The sequence below is a fragment of the Falco biarmicus genome, chromosome 4 (genome assembly GCF_023638135.1).
Source record: "Falco biarmicus isolate bFalBia1 chromosome 4, bFalBia1.pri, whole genome shotgun sequence".
Classification (NCBI taxonomy): domain Eukaryota; kingdom Metazoa; phylum Chordata; class Aves; order Falconiformes; family Falconidae; genus Falco; species Falco biarmicus.
Genome location: NC_079291.1, coordinates 38,343,891 through 38,371,263, shown reverse-complemented (window position 1 = coordinate 38,371,263; position 27,373 = coordinate 38,343,891). Strand labels below are relative to the sequence as shown.

At 38.1% G+C, this 27,373-nt stretch overlaps 1 protein-coding gene across 1 annotated transcript in view; it reads left to right on the top strand.

Moving 5' to 3' along the window:
- The window catches only part of ZNF804B (zinc finger protein 804B), a 74,817-nt gene that overhangs the window by 19,478 nt on the left and 27,966 nt on the right, over nt 1-27,373 (top strand). Inside the window, exon 2 of the mRNA XM_056338045.1 lies at nt 18,795-18,938. Within this exon, the coding sequence (XP_056194020.1) occupies nt 18,795-18,938 (144 nt within the window). The remainder of the gene's footprint in view (nt 1-18,794; nt 18,939-27,373) is intronic.

The following is a 27,373-nucleotide window of genomic DNA, read 5'->3' as shown; positions in this document are numbered from 1 at the left end:
TCTTACAGAGCAGTACTAAGTACATATCAGGTAACGCTGGATGTGTGTGGGCAGCAGAACCAAACCCCAGCACTCGACTGGCTGTAATAGGAGAGCCTAGACAGTGCACATTTAGACACCTGTCCTTAGGTGAAATGAATACCTTTCTAAATGTCTGCACTAATGACTGCATGGGTTTGTGCTCAGTATGACTACCTTGTTAAAGTCATCTTCTGTTACTCAGCTCCATGTGGTGCTTTGGCAGCCCATGGGAGCGAGCATCCTTGCAGGGATTTCTGGCTCACTGCTCTTAGGAAAACTTTTCTTGGAGCTGGTAATGAGAACGCCCTCTATGATGATGGAAAGCGGAGTGTAGAAATGTTCTGTGGGTGCTGAAGGTCAGCACCTGTTTTCTAGCTTTTCGTGCCCTGGTATTGAATCTGTAGTCGGATCTTTTTGTGCCTAATCTGAGCAAGCTAATGGAACTGTGCAAACTTACTGCTGTGCACACATAGCAGGTGACTGTACAGCCTGATGATGTACCATAGTATGTTTCTCAGTGGCCTCAGATAAATCTGAGGGTACGATTTAAAGCTGATGATGTCATTTTATTGGTATTTTTTGTTTATAAACAGATAGGTGTTGTTATAGCTTTATCAATTCTATGCCGTATCACCTACCCATGGTATGTATGGTACATCATTATTTACATCAGAACTGATGTTGTGCAAAACCATAGCTAGTGAAAGTCCATTCCTATAATTAAGGTAAAATTAGTGCTATACTGGCAATCAGCTGACTACTACAGCACTGCCCCAAGTAAGAAAGCATTGCAGGGATGGATAGGAAACTTAAGAAAACCCAAAAAATCCTTTTTTACTCTAGGTTAATTCTGTATACAGGATATATAAGAAGGACATGGATCTGTTGGAGTAAGTCCAGAGGAGGGCCACAAAGATGGTGAGGAGGTTGGAGCACTTCACCTGTGAAGACAGGTTTAGAGAGTTGGGCTTGTTCAGCCTGGAGAAGAGAAGGCTCCACTGGGACCTTCTAGTAGCCTTCCAGTACCTAAAGGGGGCCTACAAGAAAGCTGGAGAGGGACTTCTTAAAACGGCATGTAGTGATAGGACAAGGGATAATGGCTTTAGGCTGAAAGAAGGTAGATTGAGATTAGATATGAGGAAGAAACTCTTGACTATGAGTGTGGTGAGATGCTGGAACAGGTTGCCCAGAGAAGCTGGCAGTGTTCAAGACCAGGCTGGATGGGGCTTTGAGACACCTGGTCTAATGGAATGTGTCCCTGCCCCTGGCAGAGGGGTTGGAACTAGGTGATCTTTAAGGTCTCTTCCAACTCAAAACATTCTATTATTCTGTGATTCTAAAATTCTATGTTATAGCACTAAGAGGATAATTTGGTTTATAAGTATTCTGTCTCTAAACCAGTCTTTGTCTTGAATCACTTCAAAATCCACCTGGCAGTATACATTTCCTGGTGCCTCCAGGCCAGATTGCCAGCTTTGGACTGCAGGCAAGTGCCTGCCCATTCTAAGCCAAAGCGTACTCCTCCGTACACACATCCTGTGCTGGAGAGATTAAACCCCAGAGGAAAATCTTCTGAACAGTTCCAAAAATACCATCCCTCTTCTTATTCTTCTCTGCCAAAAGAAATTACTAATATTTGCCCTATGTAAAGGCTCCAATAGCATTGCTGTTTGGAACTCAGCTGCTCTGAGACGAAAAATCCACCCAATAAATCCAATAAAAAGCACAGAAGAACAAAAAATAGGGTATTACTCTAATACACTTCAGGTATGTGAGCATGCAACTGTCACGCAGTTACAGGGAGACGGACAAGATCATCTAGACTGTATGTATTTTCTTCTCTATCAAAAATTGTTATGGTTCTATAATTAGATCAAAAAAGTCATGCTTTCTTCAGCCTGCAAGTGGTGCCAGGTGTTATCAGCATGGAAAGGCAAGACATTTAAACCACTCAGGCAGGTGAAGTCACTGTCACTGATACTATTTTCCTGAGTGCCGATAACAGTTGTTCAGCTAATCCAGTTCATAGACTGCTTTGCTATATTGTAATGATATTTTTACCCCTGGAAGAAAGCCATATGCTATTGAAATGATGCTTGATAATGTTTCTGTACCGGTTCTGCTTCAATTGACCTGACTGTGGTGTTATCAAAATGTTCAGTTTATAGAACCTAAGCTGTATTTGGTGTCTCCTTGATGGAAAAGAAAAATCAGCCCCTAAACGTAGTGACCTTAATACATAAGTTATAGATGACACTTTTCTTGGATGCAAGAGGGAGCAAATTAGCTTTGGGAGCTCACTTTCTTTTCACTGCTATTTGAAAGCTACACATTGCTAATGGACTGTCCTTCGCTTCTGCACAGAGCAACCCTTGTGTTTGACCCCATCTCCCTGGTGGCAGGCTGGATGCAGGCTGGTGGGTGGGCTATGCAGTGAGCTTGTATTAACATAACTCAGAAAGCTACCATTCCCATTTTTAACATAAAACCCTCAAACCCAGAAAGATATAGAGAAGCTAAAAAAACAGCTGTCGACCAAGGAGGTGCCATGTCATACAGTATGCTGACAACTGGCCTACTGTCGTGTAGCAAAACCTTTGTGCTTTACTGAGTTCAGGTGAAACAGGGACAAATTCTGACTGGGGAAGTTGCAAAAAGGGGATCCTAGTCTGCTCTGACTAGCAGGTAGCCAGGCCTTGTCTACAGTAACAAATAATTCAGTATAGCAGGAGTGGATCTGTGAACTGAAACAGTTGGGTTTGAGACACCTACAGCCACCTTGTTGTTTGGAGATTTTGCTTTGGACAAGTTTTAGGCTGCTCACTTGGAGCAGATGTCCCCACCATGCATATGGCTCAGAAGTGTTTGCAGGATAAGTCATTAGTTGAGACGTTTATGTTTCCATTAGTGGTTGGAGAACATTTGGCATGCACCCAGGGCAGGCTTCTCCTCTAGTTTCCCTTGAAAGAAAGCTAGCTCCATGCACCACAGCTGCTCCATGAACCAAAACAATGTGCAGGAGGTGGAGAAGGCTTTTAGGTTTGCTTCAAAAGCTCGCTACTGCTTTGATCCAAAATACTAACACAGAGACAGCCACACTCTCTGAAGAACTGCTTGAGGCCTTTTATTTCTAGCGTAAGTAAAGGAAACATTAAATAAAATGCATTGCCTCAAACTTATCTATTTTAAGTTTCTCATCTCTGCACTGCAGTTAATTTCCTTTTGCCTTAAGATTCTTGAGTGTCTCGTATGAGGTGGCCTGGCTGAAATGTTTTGATGACAGAGGCTGTTATACAAGAGTAATGATTACACTGAAACCCTAAGTTCTAGAATCTGATAAAAGCATGTCAGCAGCTTTTGGGGTCCCAGAGTCCAACCAACCCCAACAGCTCTTGACAACTCAAAAGACTAGAAGACTGAAGTCTTATTTCAATGACAGCAGGATGAATGCAAACATGGGGATCCACAGATGTGTATGGGAATACTAACTCAGAATTCCCAACTGCTTGTTTTGCTTGCAAATAAAGGGAAAAATAAGCTTAAATTCCACTTAAAACTGTGGCACGATCAGACAACATGCGGCCCTTGCCCTTCCACCAGTAACTTCGTAAACCTTCATAACCTGCACACTGACACTCGTTGTAAATGGAATTCAACCCAGTGCACAGTGCTAGCAGTGCTAGTCAGGCTCCTAATTTTTGCTCAAGGGAGAGCAAAGAAACATAAGCAGGTTTTCTATGCAGGGTTGAGTTTCATCCAAAATTAGATTCCAGTGTCACATGGTTACATTTCAGGGCAATACAACTAATTATCAAGTGCAGGTTCTGAGGAGAAATGAGGTAGCTTCAGAAAATGTCTTGGTGAGCAATCAGTGTTAAAAAAAGAAAAGGATTTTTTTTGTTGTTATTCAAGATATGATAAATTTGTAACCAGGAGTGTAATTTCTGAATAAAGAAATATATGAAATGGGCTGAGCTTGTGTATGTTGTATGAATATCTTGTTTGCTTTGTCACTTTAGTTTTACATTATTTTATTGTATCCAGACTCCTTTTTGTTTATGGGAAATATAAGCGTGACATTAATTTCATTATCCTATTCTGCATGCAAGCGTGTATTACATTTGCAAATGAAGAAATGGAAAGGAGAAGCAAACTCAGTAAAGGGGTTTATTATGCATGCATAACCAAGCTAGTACTTGTTTTAGAACAGTACATCTTGAACAGTTGCGATAAGGATTGCCAGGATTTAAGTATGAGTTTGTGAACAGAAATTTTTAAAAAGTAACTACTATAGAAATTTCTTCAGTTCATTGACCTCTGCATGATTTATCTTGAGGAGCATGACAAATTGTGATATTCATTACTAGACTGAATTAAAATCTGAAACAGCAACAAGGGTTAAATATGGGTATTATTAAAATATGTAACTTGTCATAAACTCTCATTATTGTAAGTAGCTTCTTCTTTTATGGCATCTTAAGTAAAAATAAAAAGACCTGCAAAAAGATGTTTTTCAGCACTAACCATAAAAACAAAAATCTTGAGAAAAATAATTTTGTACATTCAAACTAATCTAAAATAGTTGTTCCTGTAAAATCTGCACTTTGCTGTAAATTCCAAGATATTAATACTATGCATGAAGTGATGGAACCATAGCTTTACTTGAAGTGATTTGTGAAAATGCAGCTCATTAGCAAAGCCAAGTTGGTAGCAGAGATAGTAGTAACACTATTTCTCCTTATGGGATAGTATAATGTAGCAACATTATTTAGATTTAGTGATGCCAACTTCTGTTTCTTGTAAAGTCACACTTATATATCTGAGCACTGTTTCTAGTTCATAATGCAGGTGGCCTATCCTCAGTGACACAATGCTATATGAAGGATACTAATGTTAATCATAAATTTTTTACCATAGAAGCTTGGTTGTGTAATGGAATATTGTGACTTGAAATATCAGTAGCCATTTCACACAATATATTTCTAGATTATATTAGAGTTATGTAATTACAATATATGTGATATATATTAATTTAAAATATTAATGATATAGTAAAACCAATACCGGTAATGTTATATTTAGCAATATTATATTAATATTAGCATTAACTTGATATTATATATAGCCTTATATTTTGATTATACTACAGTACTAACGATATAGTAGTATAACAATATAATGTAAGTAATATGTATATTAGATGGAACTATAATATAGTTTCATAGTTATATGTACTTTACAACATGAATGATACATACTATATAAACTGAACAGACAGAAAGATTGAAGCATGTATATCAATATACTTGGGGGGTTGGGGGTGTCACCTAGGTAATATAGCATGAAGTTTTTCTTTCTTTCATCTTCCATGGTTCTGTTTTCTCTTTCCTCCTTTTCTCTGGTGCCTTGTCATTTTTTTTATTTATTTTCCAACCATCTTCATTTTCTTTGCTGTATTTTTCTGTGCTTTCTAGATACCTTCCCTCACTAGAATTATTGGGGATGTTTCTCATGCAGTTCACTGGGCTAAGGCTGGAACATGGGGTGCTATTTCTGGCACAACCACAAACCTGCAGGCAAACCTTACTCATGTCATCTCACTGCTTGCTTTCACTTTCTCCATAGTGCTAGAAGCGTATAGTATTGTACTCTGTCTTCCTAGTGATTAGAAAAGCGACGTGAATAAATGCAGTGCCATGTTCCCAACTTGATCAGAAAATTCACCTGTGGGCAGACATGTAGGAAGGACCAACAACTTTGTGAGGAATTGCTTAGATATTTAACTTCAGAAAGGGCATCCAAATCCCTGAAGGAAGGACACATAAAGCTCCATTTTTTGTCTTGGTATTTCCTAACTGTCTCATTCAACATGCTGGATTTATGCTGGGCTCACAACGGGCAGCTGTGATGCCTAATGCAGCTCTACGGGTTCCTGGATGCAGCAAGGTGCATACAAGTTCAGTGGTGCAAAGTTGAGTATGGCGAGGCTGAAGTCCTAGCACTGCATCCAGTGCAGAAGCTAGTCAGGCTTCAGAATGATGTTTTGAATATTAAATGTAAGCTTATGCAACCATATGACAAATAGACTTGGAGATTAAGACAGAGATGACCATATAAATCACTTACGGACATAGTTGCTTTTCTATTTCCCTCTATAAAACATATATAGTAATTTTGGCAAAACTTGTCACAGTTATTCTACTAGAACAGAATAGGTCATTTTGCATAAAAGAAGTCTTGTACTGAATTCATAACTGGAATTTACTCTATAGAGGTCACTGAATATTGTTGAGTGTCCAGCATTTAAGAACCATGTTCCTCTCAAACAGGGAAAAAGACAATTTGCAGGACAGCAATAGCTGCTAATATGAAGTTTGACTCTCACCTTGTTACCCCTGTCATAATGAAGAAGAAGGCCTGATTGTTTTTAAATCGCTATAGACTCGCCTTCTGAATGGTCTAGTCATAGTCCTAATGAACTGAGTCATAACTTCTGCTTTAGTAATTTCATATGGCATAGTACTTGTATAAAACAAGGAGGAGAATTTTTTCTAAATACAGGCAATGAGACCTGACAAAAATGTTATTCCCCAGACATTTCTACGGTGCACTTGTATTATTCTCCACCTGTGTGTGGGCTGATTGTAAATACTTGCCCTCCTGAGAGTGCACGTCCTGTCAGACAGGTGTTGATACTAGGGTGAGACAGCTCAGAAGAATCCAGCTTCACATTAAGACATCTAATCTTGTAATGGCCAATTTTCTGTTGGGCTTTCCTGACAGTGTAACAGAAAGCTGCTCAGGGATGAAAGTTAAGTGCAGTAAACCAAAATCACCAGTGATGGAAATGTACCAGAATAGGTTGCTTTAAACCAAAATGTAAGCAGTGAAGTGTCAATGAGGTGTATACGAAATGATGTTTAGAGACTGAGGCAGTGGAAAGTTTGTGCAGAAGGGAAATAATTAACAGAACACCATATAAAATAGCTCCCCTAAGCTTATTAATATACTTGCTGGCAAAGTTGGGGGGTTTCCTGCCCATCCACATTAACTCTTCGTTAAAATGTTCATTCATGTTCTAAGTGGCAACTCAGTCTGAGATATTAAATAGTTTAGAAATTACATTCACATCGATTATGAGCATATACATGGTACACAAAACAGAGAGTGTCCCCTAGACCCTCTCATGCTATAGCCATACTGTGAAGTCTCAATGTACTAGACAGCTACATTGCTGCTAGAATCATAGACTCATAGAATACCTCGAGTTGTAAGGGGCCCATAAGGATCATCGAGTCCAACTCCCTGCTCCTTGCAGGACTACCTAGAACTAAACCACGTGAGTAAGAGCATCATCCAGATGAAAATTACTCTTCGTTTGCTTCTGCTTTCATACATACTGTTACATAACCAAACATTATTCTAGTGAAGCCAGCAGCAAGCCAGTGATTATAAGCAGGTTTTTTGTTTGTTATATTTTATTCAAGAATAGGCAGTTTACTATGCAGGTTTTAAATACTGGGAGGAAATGTCTCATCATTGCTTCACTGAGTCATCTGTAATCAAGAGTTAGCGAGCTCACATACCTGTATTCATATTCATTAAGGAAATGCACCATCAAATCTGTTATCTAATAAGACGGTGCACTGTTTTATAACACAAGAGGTTGTGCTAGCAGGTTATCTAAAATCAAAGTTAAGTAATTCTGTTCACTTATGTAGCATTAAAATCACTAAATATTCAGTGCAGAATCACGGTTCAAAAATAAAGAAGAATCCAGAGAGTTTGTAATGGATTTAAATTAAGTCGTTTTTTAAGAAGACTCAGTCTTAAGAAATGTGACACAGTAAGGCAGGAAATTTAATGACGGTACTCTTGGAGTTGAGAACTCTCCATTTGTATTTATAATAGGTGATGGTGAAACCAGCAATATTCTTTCAAGTTGAGAGATGCCAGCCTAGCTCATTTTTCTGAAATCAAGAACCTCTAATGTTGCCCTATGTTCAGTAAATTCATGGAATTAATTGACACCCCAGGAGGCCTTGTGACACAGCATCAAGAGGTAATCAGCTGCTTGAGTTGTTGTCTCAGGAAGCCTCAGGTCTCCACAGCATCACTAGAAGTGCTTGTTAGATATGGGTAATGTATTCCCAACCAATACTTGTGACAGAATTAGCTCTGTGTTATACGGTTTATTCGTTTGAGGAGAGATGAGGATGGATCGTCTTTTATTTGTGCAACAAAATATCTATTTAAGATTTTTTGTGCCCCAGACACTGACATATATATTTTAAATAGGATGTTGTGTTCTACAATGCTATTTTGAATGCCAACGATCGTGTTTGGTGAACTCAAGAGCACAATAGATGTTTGCTATCTATTTGGTACCATATTACTCTGTTACTCAAAAATATCACAGCAGAAAAAATGTAATCCTTGATTTTAAGCAGGCATTCTTTTCTACATCATGGGTTTTTTTTAAACCTGCCTCTGCAAGAATATGGTCGCCCTCCCTTGTAATAATTTTAATAATCTCAGGAAATCTCCCTGGATCTAAATTTTATCTTCTCTTTTGTTTGGTTTGTTTTCCTACTGATTATGATTGTTATAGCTGAATCTTATGCTCCCATTAGAATCAGTAGCAAAACTTCCATTAACCCCAGCTACACTGAACTGTGCTACACCCTAGGCTGGAGATGGAGGTGACTGTATCTCTGGTTTGTTGCTACCCAGTTTCAGGTAAGGGATGTCACCAAGCGGTGAGGATTGGGTGGAACATTGTAGGAAAGCATTTTTAGATAGCCCTTCATGCCCTCTAGAAATATGTCCTTACCCTGGGTGAGAGAACAGCAAGTTTCTACAGTCAACAATCAAGTATTCATGTTAAATCTTTAAGTATGTCAGTTGCTACTGTCTTTTGCTTATGGACATATTCCTAAGACTTGCATTCATCACACAGAAGTAATTTTGGAAAGTTTTTCTCTTTGGGTGGAGAGGTTACTATCAGGCAATTATTCCTGCATGAGGACTCTTGAGCATGGGATGGCAGAAAGCTTTACTTTGGAAATTGCCTTAATGGTGCCATTAATTTGCAAGTTAAGTGCCCAGTTGTATGTAGATGTAAAATCATAGAATCATTGAATGGTTTTGGTTGGAAGGGACCTTAAAGATCACCTAGTTCCACCCCCCCTGCCATGGGCAGGGACACCTTCCACTACACCAGGTTGCTTGAAGCCCCATCCAGCCTGGCCTTGAACACTTCCAGGGATGGGGCATCCACAGCTTCTCTGGGCAACCCGTTCCAGTGCCTCACCACCCTCACAGGTGACTTTTAATTGCCAGGTGTGCTGCAGGCTGGGTTTCAACCCATGAGCATTTGACTAAAGAGCTAGGAAAAGTGTTCCTTCCTTCCTTCCTTCCTTCGACCCTCTATTCCACCCTTCCTTTCACCCTCCTTTCCTATCCTACCTCCTCTCTCCCTCCCATGCATTTTTTCAATCAGAATGCAAATCTTATACTTTCATTTGGCAGATGAATGAAAGGATATATTTTTTTTTGCTTTAGCTCAGATCAGTGGAATTGTAGCAGGTACAAAACTGCAGAGTTAAGAAAGAAAGTATTTAGAAGTTTGCAGCTCACTTGAATGCATGTGTGGAGGGGCAGAGGAAGAGGGATATATTTGTGTGTAAATAACCTTCCTTTTTGCATTTGGACTTTAGAGCAATTTGGATTCTTTCCTTTTCACTTGGATAACCTCCAGTGCTGAGGAAAGCCAAAGCTTTCATAAATAAATGTTTTGGGCTTCTGTTGAAAAAGAAGTGCACAAAGGGATGCATGAAGAGCTAATGTGCAGAAATACCTTGGTTTCTGGTTAAAAACATGTCATCAAATGCTACAGAATGCAATGATGATGCAGTACTTTCTGGGCAAGTTTTAAAAGAAGGTGGGCAGTATAGATGTAATTCACATGTATGATTGATGCTTACCCTGTAAGACGTTTTTCACAAGTAGATTGCAAACATACATAATATAAGAAAATAAATTGACTGATCTGGATTTACTAAAAGTTTATTAGTGTTTATCATAAAATTAACAACTATTCTCTGTTGCTATGCACAATAGAAACCCACTGATATTAGACATCATATTGCATTATTTATGAAATTGAATTAGTCTACATGAATTGCCTTTAATATTATGGTATCTTCAAAGAAAGAGTCAAACAATATTAAAAAAGAGAGGATGTAAATGTTTAATGTTATTTGTATTAAAGACTATAAAAATCTATCTGATATGATTAGCCTATATTTTATGAAAAAGGCACTTCGTAAAAAAAAAGGTTCTAACAGCCACAGATGAGTTGTGTGATAACTATTCCTATGTTCATAACAAATGCTGTATTTTCTTACAGTTACTGCATGATCAATATCATTATTGTAAAGTGCTTTTAGCTAACTCAAATATGAAAGAACTGCATATAAGTTAAATTGTGTTGTGTTCTACAGAAGAAGGTTTTAGGTCAAAATGTACAAAGACCTTATATCAAGTACATTTCATCTGGAAAGAGATGTCAGTCAAAGAAATACAACTTCATACAATCTATTAAATGCAGTGCTGGAACATGGGTTGTACTCTAAAAATTGCAATTGGAAAAAAATGAGAATAGTAAGATATAAATGGAGGACTAACTCTTCAGATTAATTGATAATACCTCGCTCGTCAGAAAAGAGGTAAAAGAAATGATCACTTGAGAGGAGGAGAAAGTAGCATGGTATAGTGAACAAATTGAAGGAATTGACTTTAAATAGAAGGCAGACAATAATGTCACAATCAGATTCACTGAAGGACTCACATTTGTGCAGAGAAGCAGGACTGTAAGGAAAAAGTGAGTCATGTATTTTTTTTCTTCTTCTGCATAACAGGAACTTAAAAAAAAAATTCTATTCTATCTGTATTTAAGATAGTAATAATGAAATGTAATTTCACTGAACCCTTACTAGGGAGTCTAGATTTATAGCAGTCACACCAGTCGCCATATCTGCAGAGTAGCTGGAAGCATTCTGACACTTCTATAACTATTTTTTGAGTCTTATCCACGAGGCTTTTAGAATTTGCTTTTAAATGCCAAGAATATAACCCAAACAGTAATAAAACCACATTCATTTCAACTGTTATCCCAGAAATCCTTTCAGCCTTTACAGCTACATCACAATCCCTAACAGTTCTGATACCCTTTGTGCTCTCAGGTCATCCTTTCATCACATCCCTTCATCTTTTTGAGGCTGTTGCTCTAGTTACAGAATGACAGCTTTTTTTTTTTTTTTTTTTAATGGCAGTGTTAATATTTGGAAATTATTACTTATTTACTTTATACCTAGGAAAGACTTTAATAACTCAAATTATAATAAAATAATTGTAGTATTAATATAGGACATAGATTAACAATGAAACTCAGGCATAAAAATCAGGCAGCATCACATATCATTAAACAGATTTAGTATAATTGTAGATTTTCCTGAATCTTCAAATCAAATGAGTTTTCTATTAGTACAGCCAACCAAACCACATCATATATACCCCTTCATAAACATATCATGCTCCATCTTAAAATGACACCCCCTACTTCAATGTGAAGATTGTTCTTAAGTCTGTTCCACTGATGATGAGAAACCTTCTGGATTCCAGCCTAAACATAGTGAAGGCTTTATGTACCATTTGATCTTTACACTTGAGTGTATTTCCCTCTCTCTTTTGGAAATTCCACATTTGCTGTATTCATTTTATATATATATATATATGTATATATGTATGTATGTATGTATGTATGTATGTATGTATGTATGTATGTATGTATCTCACTAGTTGGTTAATACATGGGAGCAGATCCTTCATCATCTTCTATTTCAGCCAGGGGTTGCCATGACCCAGGTACAGGACCTTGCACTTGGCCTTGTTGAACCTTTGGAGGTTCACAAGGGCCCACTTCTCAAGCTTGTCCAGGTCCCTCTGAATGGCATTGTGTCCCTCAGGCGTGTCAACCATACCACTTAGCTTGGTGTCATCTGCAAATTTGCTGACAGTGCACTCGACCCTGATGAAGATACTAGATAGTACTGGTCCCAATACAGACCCCAAGGGACACCACTCATCACTGATCTCTACTTTATGTCTTAATTTTCTGAGACTGGTGATTAGTTTTCTTTCCTATTTATGTTATTTCCATTCTAGTTCCAATATCCTCTTTGAGCTGGTTATTTATCCTAGGAACTCTTTGTTTCTGCACTCTGTCATTCCAGGCAGTTTTGTTCGCTTAAAGAAATTACATTTTCCTAGTTACTTTGTCATGGTTTAACCCCAGCTGGCAACTAAGCTACTATAAAGAAAACTCTATCCCAGCCAAAACCAGCAGATAATTCCTTTTAGCTCTTTAAATATATCCCTTTGCACTGAAAAATGATCTAAACTCTCAGAATCACTTTATTATATATTTATTTTAAAAGTAAATGGAACAAGTACAATTTTGTATGTAACTTTCTGTTAGGTACCTAATTACCTTTGCAGGTGAACTCTTCATCACATTTTCAGAAAATCTAATAGATCCACCTGCCTAAGTTCCATTGATTTCTGAAAATGAGGGGAAAAATGTTGAATCACATTAAGATATTGGAAAAAAAAGCCCTCTATATTGACAGCAAAGATTTTTAGTGCTTATACGCTCCATTTATAATGTTGAAAAAGTGTTTAGAAAATCTCAAAGTACAAGTCTGTTATAAAATTACCAGAAGCAGCAATGTGTCTTAGAATATAAAAGCTTTGCTGAAGGTCTGAATAGACCTGCTCGTGTTTTCCTTTGAATTCATATGTTCTATAAGGCTGGTTCCAATCAGAACTGATGATTTTGATAGTAATTAAGTTAGGAATAGGTTTATGACTCCTTAAAGTTACAGCTCTCTATCTGTCCTATTAGTTCCAGCAGGTTTGTACTCTGAAGGGCATGTAGGACCTGCTAAAAGCATCGCACTTCTCAGGTCTCATCACTCTAGTAGCAAATGGAAGTGCATATAATTGAAAATGCTGCAGTAATTGGCTGAGCGTGAAAAATATTAAGATACATTTATTTTCAGAAGTTAGGAGCTGCCCTCTGGTAAGTCAGCTGAGAATCACAGTATTTACTGCTTTTGAAGAAGAAAAAAATCCTTTGCAATAGAGAACTCTGTGATTCCTTACTGTAGATCTCACACTGGTAGAAACTACGCAAAGGGTTTTCAAGGTGGAGAACGCAGAACATGTGTGAGGTAAATGACAGTGTTCTGTATTGCTCGCTATTGCAGCTGAACAAAATCACTTGCTTTTTATTCTCTCCAAAGCTAAACTTCCCTACTTTAGGTAAGACAGAAATGTCTTCTCCAGGGGAAAATTGAGAGCATTCAGAGTAAAGTTCATTAATTCAGCCATCCTGATGTTCAGTTGTATATCTTACTATCAGGACATTTGTGGGGTACTCAAGTTTCACACTGCACACAAGTACTTTGATTACTTCCTGCATTCTATCACCTCCCTGCTGAATTTTAGAGATCTTTTAAAATCTATTAGGCTGTAGCTGCAGAAGAAAAGATGTAAGGGCATAAAAATTACGTGCAGTTATTCCAAGAAGTGGTGAATGAGCACTCAAAATTAAAGTTCTACAGTTGCACTCTCTACCCATTGACATGCAGGTCCTGACCATCCAGAGACCTTCTGTACCAGCCCAGGCAGTTCTACAGATTTCCTTTAAAAAATGTTATTTACAATTGCTCACAGGAATGACCCAATGACAATATGAATTACAGACTGAAAACTAGTTTGCCTAATTCAAGCATGTAACTCACTTTCAAACCTCTTATCCTACTGTCCTGCTCAAGGGTCTCCAAAGTACGTCTACATCTTTCTCAAATTTGGGGACACTATTTATATAATTATTATATTTATATAACTTATGTTTCTTTTTGTTTCAGTCTATCTGAAAAAGTATGAGGGCTATGTTAAAACTGCCTGGGTGGTTCTTTTGTGGCATGATGCTATGTGTGTTTTTATGGCATGCAAGTTTACTTGCCTTGGAGAAGGCCATGAGATGGGGATGCCTGGGAGGATGCAGTTTGATGGTTGTTGGAACTATGCAGGGCATGGAGAGCCTTGTGAAGTCTCGTCCTTGCCCCCTGTAGAGTGTGGTCCCTGAACAGAATGATATTCTAGAACTGCACTCATTTTTATCTCAAAGAGAACTAACAAGTTTACTCCAAAATGAAAGCCTGAGAATGAACTATCACACATGGAGTGGGCATGATGGAGGGCCAGGTTCCAGGAGCCAAGTTATTTGCTGGTGTAGAGGTACCCAATAGTATTTTACAGCTGACATTTCACCAATACTGAATCAAGTGGAATCATTACCCTCAGCATCTTACATATAACACTACTATTAACATGTCAGAATGTGATTTGCCTTGACTTTCATTGTTGACTTTCATTTAATTTCTTTTCCACTCTAACCTGCTGGACCTTTTCCCTTGCATTTGTGTTTACTCAGCTATTCACAATTTAGTATTGGTGAATGCGATTTCCCCCTCCAAAGTGCAGCACTTGACACACATCTTATTGAATTTTATCTTGCTGATTTCAGACCGTATCTCAAGATTCTTACAGTAATTCTGAATCTTGATCCTGGTCCCTAAAGCATTTGTATGCCCTGTGCTGTTCATTAGTATCATTCATAGATTTCATATATAATCACAGTTCATTTTGTCATCCAAATCACTAATGAAAATGTACTTAAAATTCTTAGATGTAGAATACAATTCTGTGGCTTATTCATGTGCTTATATTTGTCTCACTTCTCTTTTAACCTCTAGTCTGAGAATCCCCAAGAGGCACCTCAGTATTTGCATCAGTATTCAATACTTGCATTCATATTTAATCTGATTCATGGAATTATATTTAAGTTATCAAACTCTAACAACTCTGATTACTTTTGACCCCAAAGAAAGAGCCGTCTGTCCCTTACTGAGCTCTGCATTAATGTGAGTTAGCAGTAAAGTCACTAATTATATTTTTCTTATATTCTACCTACAAGCACAATGCATTTACTTCACTGTATTTGTAGAAATCCATGGGTTTGTAGAAAACTGAAAGTTTTACTGTATCTAGTGACCTACTTTTCACCTTAGTCCATGTGAACATAGCAGATACATTTACTATCAGTTACTGAGGAAGGCAATGTGGTATTGTTTTGTCTAGATCAGCATACTTTAATGGCCATGCAGTCTATTAAATATCTGTTACAGACTCTGGATTTTATAAATGATTTCTAATTGACTAGGTGTCAGTGGCAGCATTCTAGAAAACTCAGTTACATGGGATTTTTCATTGATTCTCCCTATATTAGAAAATGAAATGTCAGATACCATTAATTGCATTTTCACAATAAGAAGCATACTGCAAAAGTAGCTGCTAAGTGAAAATACTTCCAGCCTAACATGCAATAGAAGTATTCTTTTTAAATTAATCCAGTCATTACAGTTATGTGCCTCTGTAGGTCAAACTGATGTGAATGTAATTACAATCTATAATATGGAACCATTTTGCAGGCTTCTAGGAAAAAATGCATTCATTTATCATCATACATCAAAAAATGTACTCATTGATCCTCGTACAATACACCATCTGCATCCAGCAACACAGGAGGTGGTTAACCCATGGTTTCTGGAGTTCATACCTACAATTTCTACAGATGTAGTTCTACAGATTTTCTTTCACGTGATGGCATTTATTATGCCAGAATTGACCACTGGTCTCTATAGTCCTAGGGAGATATTAGCAGTCTGGATGTGAAAATTCATTTGACTATGCACAATTTACTGTAGTGCTAGCAGTTCTTATGCTTTTGTAGATGAAGAAAAATCCATGACCTTTCTAAAGTATGTGATGTAGCATTCAATTTCCCTGCATCTGATCGATAAGCACGCAGGAAATTATATCTTTTGCCATGGTAGACAAGCATAATTAAGCAATAAGGCAATGGAGGCAGTTGTGATTATCTTAGGATGCACCTGGGAGCTGCCTTGTTGCTATTTTAAAACATCTTTATGCTAAGGGAACTGTATTAATTTCTGCTGAGAAAGATAAAGTTGGCAGTTTGGAATGCTCACAAGCAGCAGTTTCAGTTGTGTTTCACAGCGAGTAATGTAGTGTGTTCACCCCAAACAACTAGGCTTCTCCTTCAGCAGAAGCAAAGATGGAGCAGGCTGTAAACATTTAACTGACGGTTCAAACCTGGAAAAAACCCAACAAAAACAACCAAAAAAACAATTATGCTTTGGCTGGCTTCCAGTGAGTGCAAAACTTGTATTTTTATCAGTTTAGAATAAAAATATATTGCCCCCAACACTTGACTTCCAGGGAAGACATCTCTGCATAATTAATGCTATTGCATCCACATTCTAATTTATGCATTTTAATTATACCAAAGGCCCAGTGAATAATTAATGCCAGCAAAACAATGGGTCTGTAGCATAAGCTGAAAAGTATCACTTCTTAATAGGCTTTGTAGATTTAAATAACTAATGAAAGCTATTTAACTATTTGATTGCAAGAATATTTCCACTTGATACAATCAAGTAGCAACTACCATTATTGAGCAGCCTCTCAGGTGGAGCAATGTTAGCTCAGGCTACCTGTTTTCACAATTGGCCAGTCAGAGTGTACCCCAGTATGCTAACCCACCTGAGCTATATGCATGCAGGGAAGAGATTTATTTGGATGTTTGCCCTGTGGGAGGCACTGACATGTCATTGGCATCATCTGTAAGATGTAATATCAAAATTTCAGGCACAAAATTCCTCTTTAACCTCCTGTCTTCGATCAGGTCAATTCATGCCAGTTTCATGGGGAGATTTAGAATTGAATATAAAGAAATGCAATATAGAATTCATTATCTCTGAGTTCAGCAATCTAAGAATTAAGGATGTAGACCAGGTTAGTAATTTAGAGCCTTGCAGTGGTCAACAGAGAGAGATTGCACCTTTGGAGAGTTCCATCTCATCCTAAACCAGATTTTTTAAATATATGGAATTAATAACCATTTGGCAGTAGCTATCATTTTACTGTTTCTTACACTTAGGATACTGCCTTAGACCATACACCTAACTTCTAGACAGTGTAGTTAGGTGATGTTAATCTCACTAGCAAGAGTAGCCTCTAAACTACCCTGTGAGAAAGACCTACTTGCACTGACCTGAGTGCATAAAGACCAGGCCAGAGCAGAAGGACTCACAGCACAGAGCTCTCCAAAGCTCCATGTGTCACATTGACAACCAGCTTGATTAAGTCTCAGACTCAAAACATGTGACATTCATTAAGAAAGCCCTTCCCTCTCTGAAAGGCTCAAAATGTATGTTCCTGTTGTTCTGCTGTGCCCAAAAGCTTGCCTCCATCCTGGTGTGGTCCCTGGAGCAATGCTGGGCACTGTGATATGTGATGAGCAGGGTGTCCTAGATCTGCAGTATGTCCTGGGTTTGGTGTGCTCTCTGTTTGTCATACAAAAGGTGGCAAAAGCATGTAGACAGCACTGACTGCATAGCATGGAGAGACTGGTGGCAGAAAGTACCCATTTCTTCAGGTGAGTAAAGTGATACAGCAAACAATGAATTATGTTGGTCCTTGGCAGTAAATTGCATACACTCAAGTAATATCAAACTGTCAATATGAATATAAAATTAATATTTTTACCAACATTTTTTTTTCATGTTTTGCATGTCAGAAGTTTGATCTTTAAACTTGAATGCGAAACATCTAAGAAAACGTTGTAATAATAACAATGTAAAGAAGGACTTGTAAAAGGACAGGTTGGTAAAGGCTACTGCCAATTTTGAATATCAGGCCTCAGTGCATTATTTGGAGCTCAGTAACTTTTGGGTCCTATGTTTTAAGTTTTCTCTTTTTACCTAATATATTATATTGCAAACAACGTCCCTGACTCTCCAGGGCACCCACATGAGTCACTAGGGAGACGTGCAGGGGCACTGTGTATGAACTGATGGCGTTCTCCCTGTTTTCAGCTGTGTTTGCCTAAGCCTGGACATGGACAAGTACTCTTATCAGTGATTGCGGTTTGTGGTTGAGGGGGTGACAATTCCATTCAGTTTTGGTGTCCTGGGTGGTGTGTCCCCTTATGCAGATGGGAGGAAGGGATGAGGTGGCATGGAAAAGGCTCTGGTTGAGGGGGCTCTGCTCCAGAGAACTCTCAGCCAGCCATAGCCAGCTGCTGCCTGGCCCTGCTGAGTATTTCATAGAAGGCCGAAAGCAGAGCACAAAAGAAAATCTGCCTTAGTATCTGACTAAAACTGGTTTCTTTCTTCAGAGCAATAGTACTGAAAGAGCAGACACACATTGGTGCAAACTGGGAGTGCTGTTAACAGACTGACCCTGGTGGCTTATGTGTTCTTCATTGCTCAGCTCCCCTGCCCAGGAGCTGGGCAGTGTCCCAGTGGTATTCCTCTGCACCCCATTCCTCTCTGCTTTTCGTACTGAGTACCTCCAACAAGTAGCAAGAATAATCATTCAAGAAACGCTACTATCTTATTAAATCCAGTTTAAGACCGAAACCTCCTTAGATGTATAGGGTGGAGCCCAGTGATCTAGCAGTCCTAGCCAGTGTAGTGTTTTTAATGTGAATGATTTAAAAATAGCTGCTGAAGCTCATGATCTCTAGTAAGTGTCTCCCTTTGCTTCTGCCTTTGCAGGACTATGCTGAGAAGGAGAAAGCTGCAGCCAAGGCTCTGGAGGATGTGAAGGCTAACTTCTACTGTGAACTGTGTGACAAGCAGTACCACAAACACCAGGAATTTGACAACCACATCAATTCTTATGACCATGCTCACAAGCAGGTAAACCTGACAAATAACCATGCATGCTACGGCAGTCCATCTTCCTTCCTCATTGATTGTGGGAGGTTTCTGAATTCACTGAAGTAGAAGACAATTCATCACTTGATGTTTTAAATTTTAACATGCTGTTTTTCATTAAAATAAAATGTTAAATATTCATTGCTTTAATCTTCACCACAATTTCCTTTAAGCCACTCTGGCCGAAAGATCTCTATCTATGATTTTAGATAGGTGTTCAATACCAATATTCATACTGAATTGTATATATTTAATTGTGGAATTACTTATAAATTAGAGGGAGGGGGAAGGATCACTTCCTCAAAGGGCCAGGTTCCTCTTTTGGATGCAGAAGGCATATGACCATGCTGTTCAAGCTGGTCATGCTGTTTCAAGGACAGAAAAACAGGTGTTTTTTTAAAAAAAAGCATATGTTTCTGAACTTGAAATTGTGTCTCATAACATTTTTCAGAGTGGAATACATTTTGTCTTGTATGCAGAACATAATATAAAATAATGACTATTATTGAACAAGATATTAGATTCCTGAGAAAAGATAATAAATGCTAATTTTTTGTCATTTGTTTTGTATCAATATTATCAGGTCTATACGTGGTAGGTATATTATACCTCTATATGCCTATAATCATAGGATAATAGAATCATTTATGTTGGGAAAGAGCTTTAAGGTCATCAAGTCCAACCACTAATCTAGCATTGCCCTTTCCACCACTAAACGATGTCCCAAAGCATTGCATCCATGCATCTTTTAAGCCCTCCAGGGATGGTGATTCCGCCACGATGGTGGGCAGCCTGTTTCAGTGTTTGACCACCCTTTCGGTGAAGAATTTTTTCCTAATATCTAGTCTAAACCTCCCCTGATGCAACTTGAGGCCATTTTCTCTTGTTCTTATTGCTTTTTACATAGGAGAAGAAACCAACGCCCACCTGCCTACAATCTCCTTTCAGGCAGAGAGCGGTAAGGTCCCCCCTGAGTCTCCTCCTCTCCAGGCTAAACACCCCCAGTTCCCTCAGCCGCTCCTCATAAGGCTTGTGCTTCAGACCCTTCACCAGCTTCGTTGCTCTTCTTTGGACACGCTCCAGCACCTCCGTGGCTTTCTTGGAGTGAGGGGCCCAAAATTAAACACAGTATTTAAGCTGTGGCCTCACAGGTGCCTTTCCCTCCTGCATCCCAGTTTTCCTCCTGTTTTAGCAAAATCCGTATTTCAGTTGGCATTATGGAAGGAAAATGCAATTAATTCACCTAAACACTTCAGAATTCGAAGAAAATGGCTCGCAAAGCTCAGGAACAAGCATTTCTAAGCCTCTGGTGTGATAGATCATATCTTCTCATCTGACATGTACAAAGCTAGAACATGTAACTAGGTTCCATAGATGTATCTCTTTTTCCTGTGTTTCTACTAGTGCTTGCATTATATGGTTCTCATGTATTGCGTGCACTCAAGTGGCCTGAGTATTAGTGTCTTCTAGGTGGGTGATCACACTTCTGGGTGCTTGAGGGTCACATGCTACCTTACAAATAAGTGAATCATTTAGAAGTTGCAGGTATTTCTGACAAAGAACTAGAGACAATAAATTTTGAGTAAAACAAACAGTGCTGAAGGCAAAATTCCTGATTTCACTGCAAGTAATCGTATTGTCTTTCGCAGTATTATAAAGGATGTAAATCAGTCTGGAATTTTCTGTGTGCATCTATCACAGCACTGCATTAACAGTGGGTGTGTGCCTACACATCATGCTGAACCATCCTGCTGAATTCAAGCAGCCCAGACTCAGCTATCCATGGCTATTAATGGGACATTTTTGGCCCATCACTCCAAACGAAATTACCAAACTCCAAATTAGATTCATCTAATGTATTTAGTATTAAATCAAAAGCAATTCCTCACAGCACCATTCCGTTAATTAATCCATAAAAACGGTTATAATAATACAAAACAAATGCTTTTCCAGATCCTAAACATGTGACTCTAATCCCTACAAATCCCCATTTGCTACACAAATAATTTTTTCACCCTTCAGCTGTTTTTTTTAACTCATCAGAAGTGCATCTGAACTCAAATGGATTCATTTGTGCCCTTCCCTCTTCATACACTCCCCCTGAAAAGAGCAGTTTATGTGAAATAAAACCAGCCTGCTTGATGCAGCACCATCTATGATTGGGTTCCAGAGGAGAGGAGGTTTTGGCAGCTTTCTGTTATAGAAGGGAATGTTTAAGCAATAAAACTGTTTTTAAATTTTAAGTAAATTTAGTGCTTTAAAAGCTGCCAGACATAGCACTGGGAACTAAGGCTTTGCATGGAAATGCATGGCACACTCAGAATATCAACTGGCAGCAGAAGCTGAGCCTGTCCTGCCCTTTCAGACGTAGTTCAGAAGCTCGGTTAGCGCAGGATTAGCTAGCCACCCTCCTGATGTGACAGAGTAATTCAGGCTCTTCTCCCCGCTCGCTTCTCAACTGCTCAGCCAAGTCTGGGAGCAGCATTAGTTTGCCTCTAGGAAAATCGTGTAGGAGTGCCCTTTTCTCTGACTTTTATAGCCAGTCACAGAAGAGCCTTTATTCTTACTTTTATCAGAGAAATCTTCAAAGAAAACAAGTTAATTTATGGTTTCCTGTGGAATCAGTTAGCTTAGTTTCAAAATGTTTGTTCTGGGAAGGATAGCAGCCACCAGAAAAGCTTCTTTCTCCTAAGGTATGTTTTCTATTTCCCAGCAGGAATTTGAGGGTTCCTTTAGTCATTTGCACGGATATGTTCTAAGCAGCATTCTAATGGAGAGTAAATTAAAACAAGGGACTCTTTACATCTCAGTAACAATACACTGTACTCCTCCCACGTGATTTCCCATCTAAATGCTACTACTTCAAAATGTATATTAAAGTAGCGATGCTGTTTAGAGAAGATATAAAGGCAGAAAAAAGGATACTGAGCTGAGTACTTTGTTGTAAGTCTTTTGTTTCTCTTCCAGAGGAAACAGATTTGATTCAAAGAATTATGACTCTAATCTCCCAATATTATGGTTTTATAAAATTAATTTTGTGATCCATTTTCTGATCTACGATTTCAACCATTTGTTAAAGCAGAAAGTATTGAGCCTTGGACTTAGCAGTTGGTATATCAGCCATTGCCTTCCCTGTCCTCAGAGGACTGTAAAATGTTATGATGACAGTCTGGCCTTGTTAGCATAACTGGTCTTTCTGCTCTGTTAGGTTATTCTAAAGCAATATACTCAGAGAGACTCTCCTTCTGCACGCTACATGCATTTCATACATATATATCTATAAAAACACATATGCATACAAAGACAACTTTGACAGAACATCAAAGAGCTCCCCTACCTATATCTTCATTATCTTCTAACACCCTTCTAATGACCCTGGAGGGGGCTAATATGATTTATATATTTTTGAGTAATATTGTCTGAGCGTTAAGCAGCTCTTATTTTCTTTGGTTGTCTTGACAGCATTAGTCTTAATTCATGTTGCCAACATCTTTCCTGACACGCTACTCTATAATAGTTTTTCATTGATATTACCTGTTATTGGAAATTAATTTCTTTCAGTGCAAGGCTGGAAAAGTGAACTCAGAAAATCTGTTTGAGTGAAAAGCTGCACTCCCACCCAGCTATACATGAGCTCTCTGTTGTTAAGCCTGATACTTAACAAGGCTGGGGCGGGAGTGTGGGTGACTTTCCTGGGAGCACCTAATCTTTCATCACTGTATAGCCCTGTGCATACATGTCTCATTGGCAGAGCACATACTAGCTAACTCACTTGAAATCAGCATCTTTTCTCCTTTGTGTTTTTCCTTTGCTATGGAATCTATGACTTTATAAAGTCCTCGGCAGCAGTCACAGGCAGTAGCACATTTGATAAATCTGCTGTGTCTATCATCAAGCATCAAGGTGAGCGATGCTTGCTATCACTTGCTGTGTTCTCTGCAACAAAAGTTAACTGCATCAGAACTGATTACCTTAGCTCTGCCAAAACTATCTGAATACTGAAAAGGATAAGGGTCCTAGTGTGAAGTCACTCGAAAGTGACTAGTATGTAGATAATCAATATAGGGTGCTGCCTTAAAATGTGATATATGTGGATGTATGTTGCATGCTAAGCTGCAAATAATATGGAAGCATAATTTTTTTTTTTAACAGGGTTGTTAAGTCATGTGCATCTATAAAAGGAAGCCAAACTTGAGCAGAGATGTCTATTTGGTTAACATTATTAAATGGAATCTTTTAATACCTCCAGGTCATGCATAGCATTCATCCATTCAGTTAATGTCGAAGTAGTTGGAGCTTTCAGTTTTTGTATAAATAATCCTTAGCAATCAGCAAGGCTTTTAGATGTCAGCAAAGGAGAAAATCACAAATCTGTTCCATGTACCGCAATATAGTAATTGTGATGATAATGATAGAAATAAGCAGCAAAGAAAAACAAGACTGTATTGCCATCTTGGGGTTTCTGATGACAAAACAGGTCTTTTCATTTTGTTGTCAAAATTTAGCCATACAGTTAAATACGCCACATGCTCTCATATGAGAAAAAAGAATTTCTAAATTTTCATGTTCTTGAAGGAGTCAGCACTGTATAAGCAGGTGAACAGAACTTTGTCTACACTGGTTCACCTACTGTATCTTAGTATTTAAATCCATGCATACTAGCACTTTGGTGTATTTTTTGCACGAAAGTCTGATTTACTGTGTACAGCTGTGGGCACTTGCCGTTAAGCCTTTATGGTGCTTGTGGATTTAAACTCTTAATTCAGGCAGAGATTTAGTTCCTGTTAAACATCAAAGCTAACAAATATGCTTGCATTTTTAGCTAGCGTTGCCTCCACCACCTAGAAAATGCACAGATAAGTGAACACACAGAAAGATCCAAGAATGAGTGTAATGCTGAGATTTTGTTCATTCATCTTTAGCTGAACGCTGTTTTTTCCAGTATCTGCATTTTTACTGGAGGAAAGTTAAGTCCTGTATTTTGGCTCTAAGGAAACTGGTTTGGCAATATCTGAAAGAATTCACCTTGGGATCTGGGAAATTATGCAAACACAGCAACACCAAGAAACATTCTTCTGGACAAAATATCATATACTTAGCTGTAAGAGCACACTAATCAAACAGAAAGGGCTAAACCAGCATGAAGATCCACTACTATGTGTGCTTGTGTTGTCTCTGCTTTTTTAACTTGATATATAGGTGGACCCACTGTCCCTCTTGTAATCCCACATGGACAAGGCTAATGTCCTGCCCTGCACACCCTGCTTCTGTCTCTCTGCATCAGGACACTGGCCATTAAGAACAACCTGCTTTTTAGGGCCAGGTTTTGCACGTGAGGTCTGTACTCTGTGGCCTCCTTAGAAAATAACCTGAAGGGCAAAAGACCTCAGCATTCCTTGCTCTCAGTTAGTGAGAGGTGCTGTCTGCAGTCATCAGCATTCTGCTCCTGTAACCTCACAAAAATCACCTTGGTTTGATGCTTGCTAAATAATACATGCATACTTTTAATAAAATTTTCACAGTCGTCACATCCCTAGTAAGAAAGCCCAAACTAGAATTGTATTAAAGATAAAAGAAGTCAAGCAAAACAGTAATGTGATGCTAGAGTCCCTCAAACCGCTGGTTTATAAGTGGAAGGGATAGAAGAATTTTGAATCTGTGGTAATTATTGTCCTCCTATTTTGAAGTACTAACGGACCGCTATGCTCAAAAGCAACTGTCACATACACAAGCTGTTATGTGTGTGCACTCAGGCCCCGTCCTGAAAACAATTGTGAACTTTTTAAGATGTATGGCTATAAGCAGCCCCACAAAAATAAATTAAAATATTCAAATGCATAAAATGAAGGATACTGAGCTGGTTTACATTTTTTTTACGATTGATTTATAAATCATAATACTGAAAATATGATTTAATATGTCAACAGTTTCTCAAATTTTTCCACAAATTATTCTTTCATTTCAGTGAAATGTCCATTTATTTTTAGTTTTAGGCAAATCTATTACCAGTTTGTCTTAACTATTACCATTAGACAATTATTTAGAAAGATCATCTATGACTGTATACCCCTCGTCAGACACTTCTGTTTTATGACAATATATATTTTTGCTTGATTTTTTGCATTTTTGGTGCTGAAGAATTCTTAACTGTTATTTTATTCATTTTTCAACAATACACATTCCAATGCAATTTTCCCTGCTCTTTTCTTTAAAGTACATCTTTCTCTTCTCTTGGAAACAGTATACTCTTTATATTTCTGGCATAAGTCTTGGTTTTTTTCATGTGAAAACCAAAGCTAAAAGCAAGAATCCATTTCTATAACCTACCCTATGATTCAGTATCTTTTTGCCTTAAAGACACACTGTTCTCTTGCTCATTCTGAAACTAGTGATTTTCTTATTGTTATTTATGCTTATGCCACGTATTACATTCTCTAATTTCTGTTATAGCTTCACACTTTCTTAGCTTTTCATTACACATACTGATTTTGCAGTGTGTCCTTGTTCATACTCCCAAGAATTACTTCCACTCCAACTGTAACTGTTCCTGAAGTGCAGGTTTTTGACAATCTCTTGCTGAATAGTTTTCATTTCCTTACACTGCCTTTTCCATAATTAACTTAAAAAGTTCTTATTCTTTCTGAATTTGCTCTTGTGGATTCATTTTTACTCATCTCTTTTGTTCCTAAATTACTTTTGATTACAAACTGGATTACCCCATGGTTTCTGCTGGATTGTTAGGTACAGAACTGTCTGTGATGCTTATAATTAAGGTTCCCAAGCACTTTATATTTTAAGACCCAGGTTTCTGTTGCTCCCACAGATTGGGCCGAAATTTTCTTTCTGGATACCAAGTTTCAGTAAATTACAGTAAAAATATATAGTATTTTCAAAGTCAAGAATAAGGAAGTGATTAGGCACCAGAATAAATACAGTTTGGACAACTTAATCAGATACTTTTATGTATCTGCTTTTTAATAAAATCTTTAGTCTCAGGTTGCATGTGGTTTCCCCTAAGGAAAGCTCCCTGACTTAGTACTGAAGATGGACTGTACTTGAGGAATGAATTTATCTTGTGCAGCAGATGAAGCTGTTGGCTACAAAAGAACTGATCGTGTGAAATGAGGGGGAAACAGAAGGAGAAGAAGTTGGTTTATGAAGTAATTATGGGAATAGGTGTAATGGACAGAGAGACAGAAATTGCCAGAACAAAAGGGCCTGGAAGTATCACTCTGAAATTAGAAGACAATGAAAGGTGTGTACAAAAGAGGGAGAAAACTAAGTTACAAGAGGAAAAGCCTCAAGAAATAATCCATAAATAAGGGAAAATATCAGGATAAAGCATAGGAGGAGACTGTCAATGTCGGCCCTTAGAGCCACCAATGTCTAAGCCATACCACTTAGAGCTCAGGAACTGAGTGAATCAACCAGATAGGCTATATGAAAATCACATTTCACAACTCTAATTCTGTTAACAAGAGTACCACAGTGTCGTGGTTTAACTGTGATTTAACAGACAGATATTATGTTGGCACAAAATGTTGTATTGAAAATAATTCGAAGGAGTTACACAACATAAAAAATGGCTGGGGTCTGAAAAAAAAGTAATGAAACGTGTAATGCTTTTGCTCATATGCAATTTCATGTTTTACCACTGAAAGGTAATATAAGAGCAAAATTTCTTGGCCTGAATCCTTCTTTCTTTTATTTAGAAGTAGAGAAATCCTGCCTTTCTAAAAGCATGTTTGCATCACAGCCGCTGTGCTTCAAAATACCTACAATCCAATATCTTTGAAATTCTATACTAGCAGTTCAGTGAAACAGACAATCATGTTGTGTCACATTACAGAAACTAATGTAAATAAAGGTAACATAAAGCAATAAAGGATGACATCAGCATTTAAGCAAAGGAGTAGTGCACAACATATGAGCAAAAGCAGGATGTAAACAATATGATAACTCTGTGGCATCACTGTACCTACTAGAACAGTTATTTTGCCAGTTTGAAATTATCTTAAAGTGAATGCTTAGTTCATAATATCATGCAATATTTTCTTAAATGTTATGAGGGGAGGCTTGTATTTATAGCTTTGCTACACAGAGATGTTTTAAATGCACACTACAGCCATTACATGTACCAGAGTAGCTATGGAGCAGCAAAAACAGCATTATCAAATACCACTGAGCACACTGGTGATTGGGCATGACTCGAGGCAACAGATTCCAAAGAAATGTCACCAGAAACAGTTCTTTAATGTAAACTTACCAATCTGTGCAGATCAGTGGGCCTTATTAAGAACTGCTGAACCTGCTGCCCTACCAATGCTTTGCTGCTTTCTTATTATTCAGTGATAAAGTAAATAAATTGGCAGAATTCATCCTTTTTAAATTACATGTTGCTTAGAATAATAAGATTC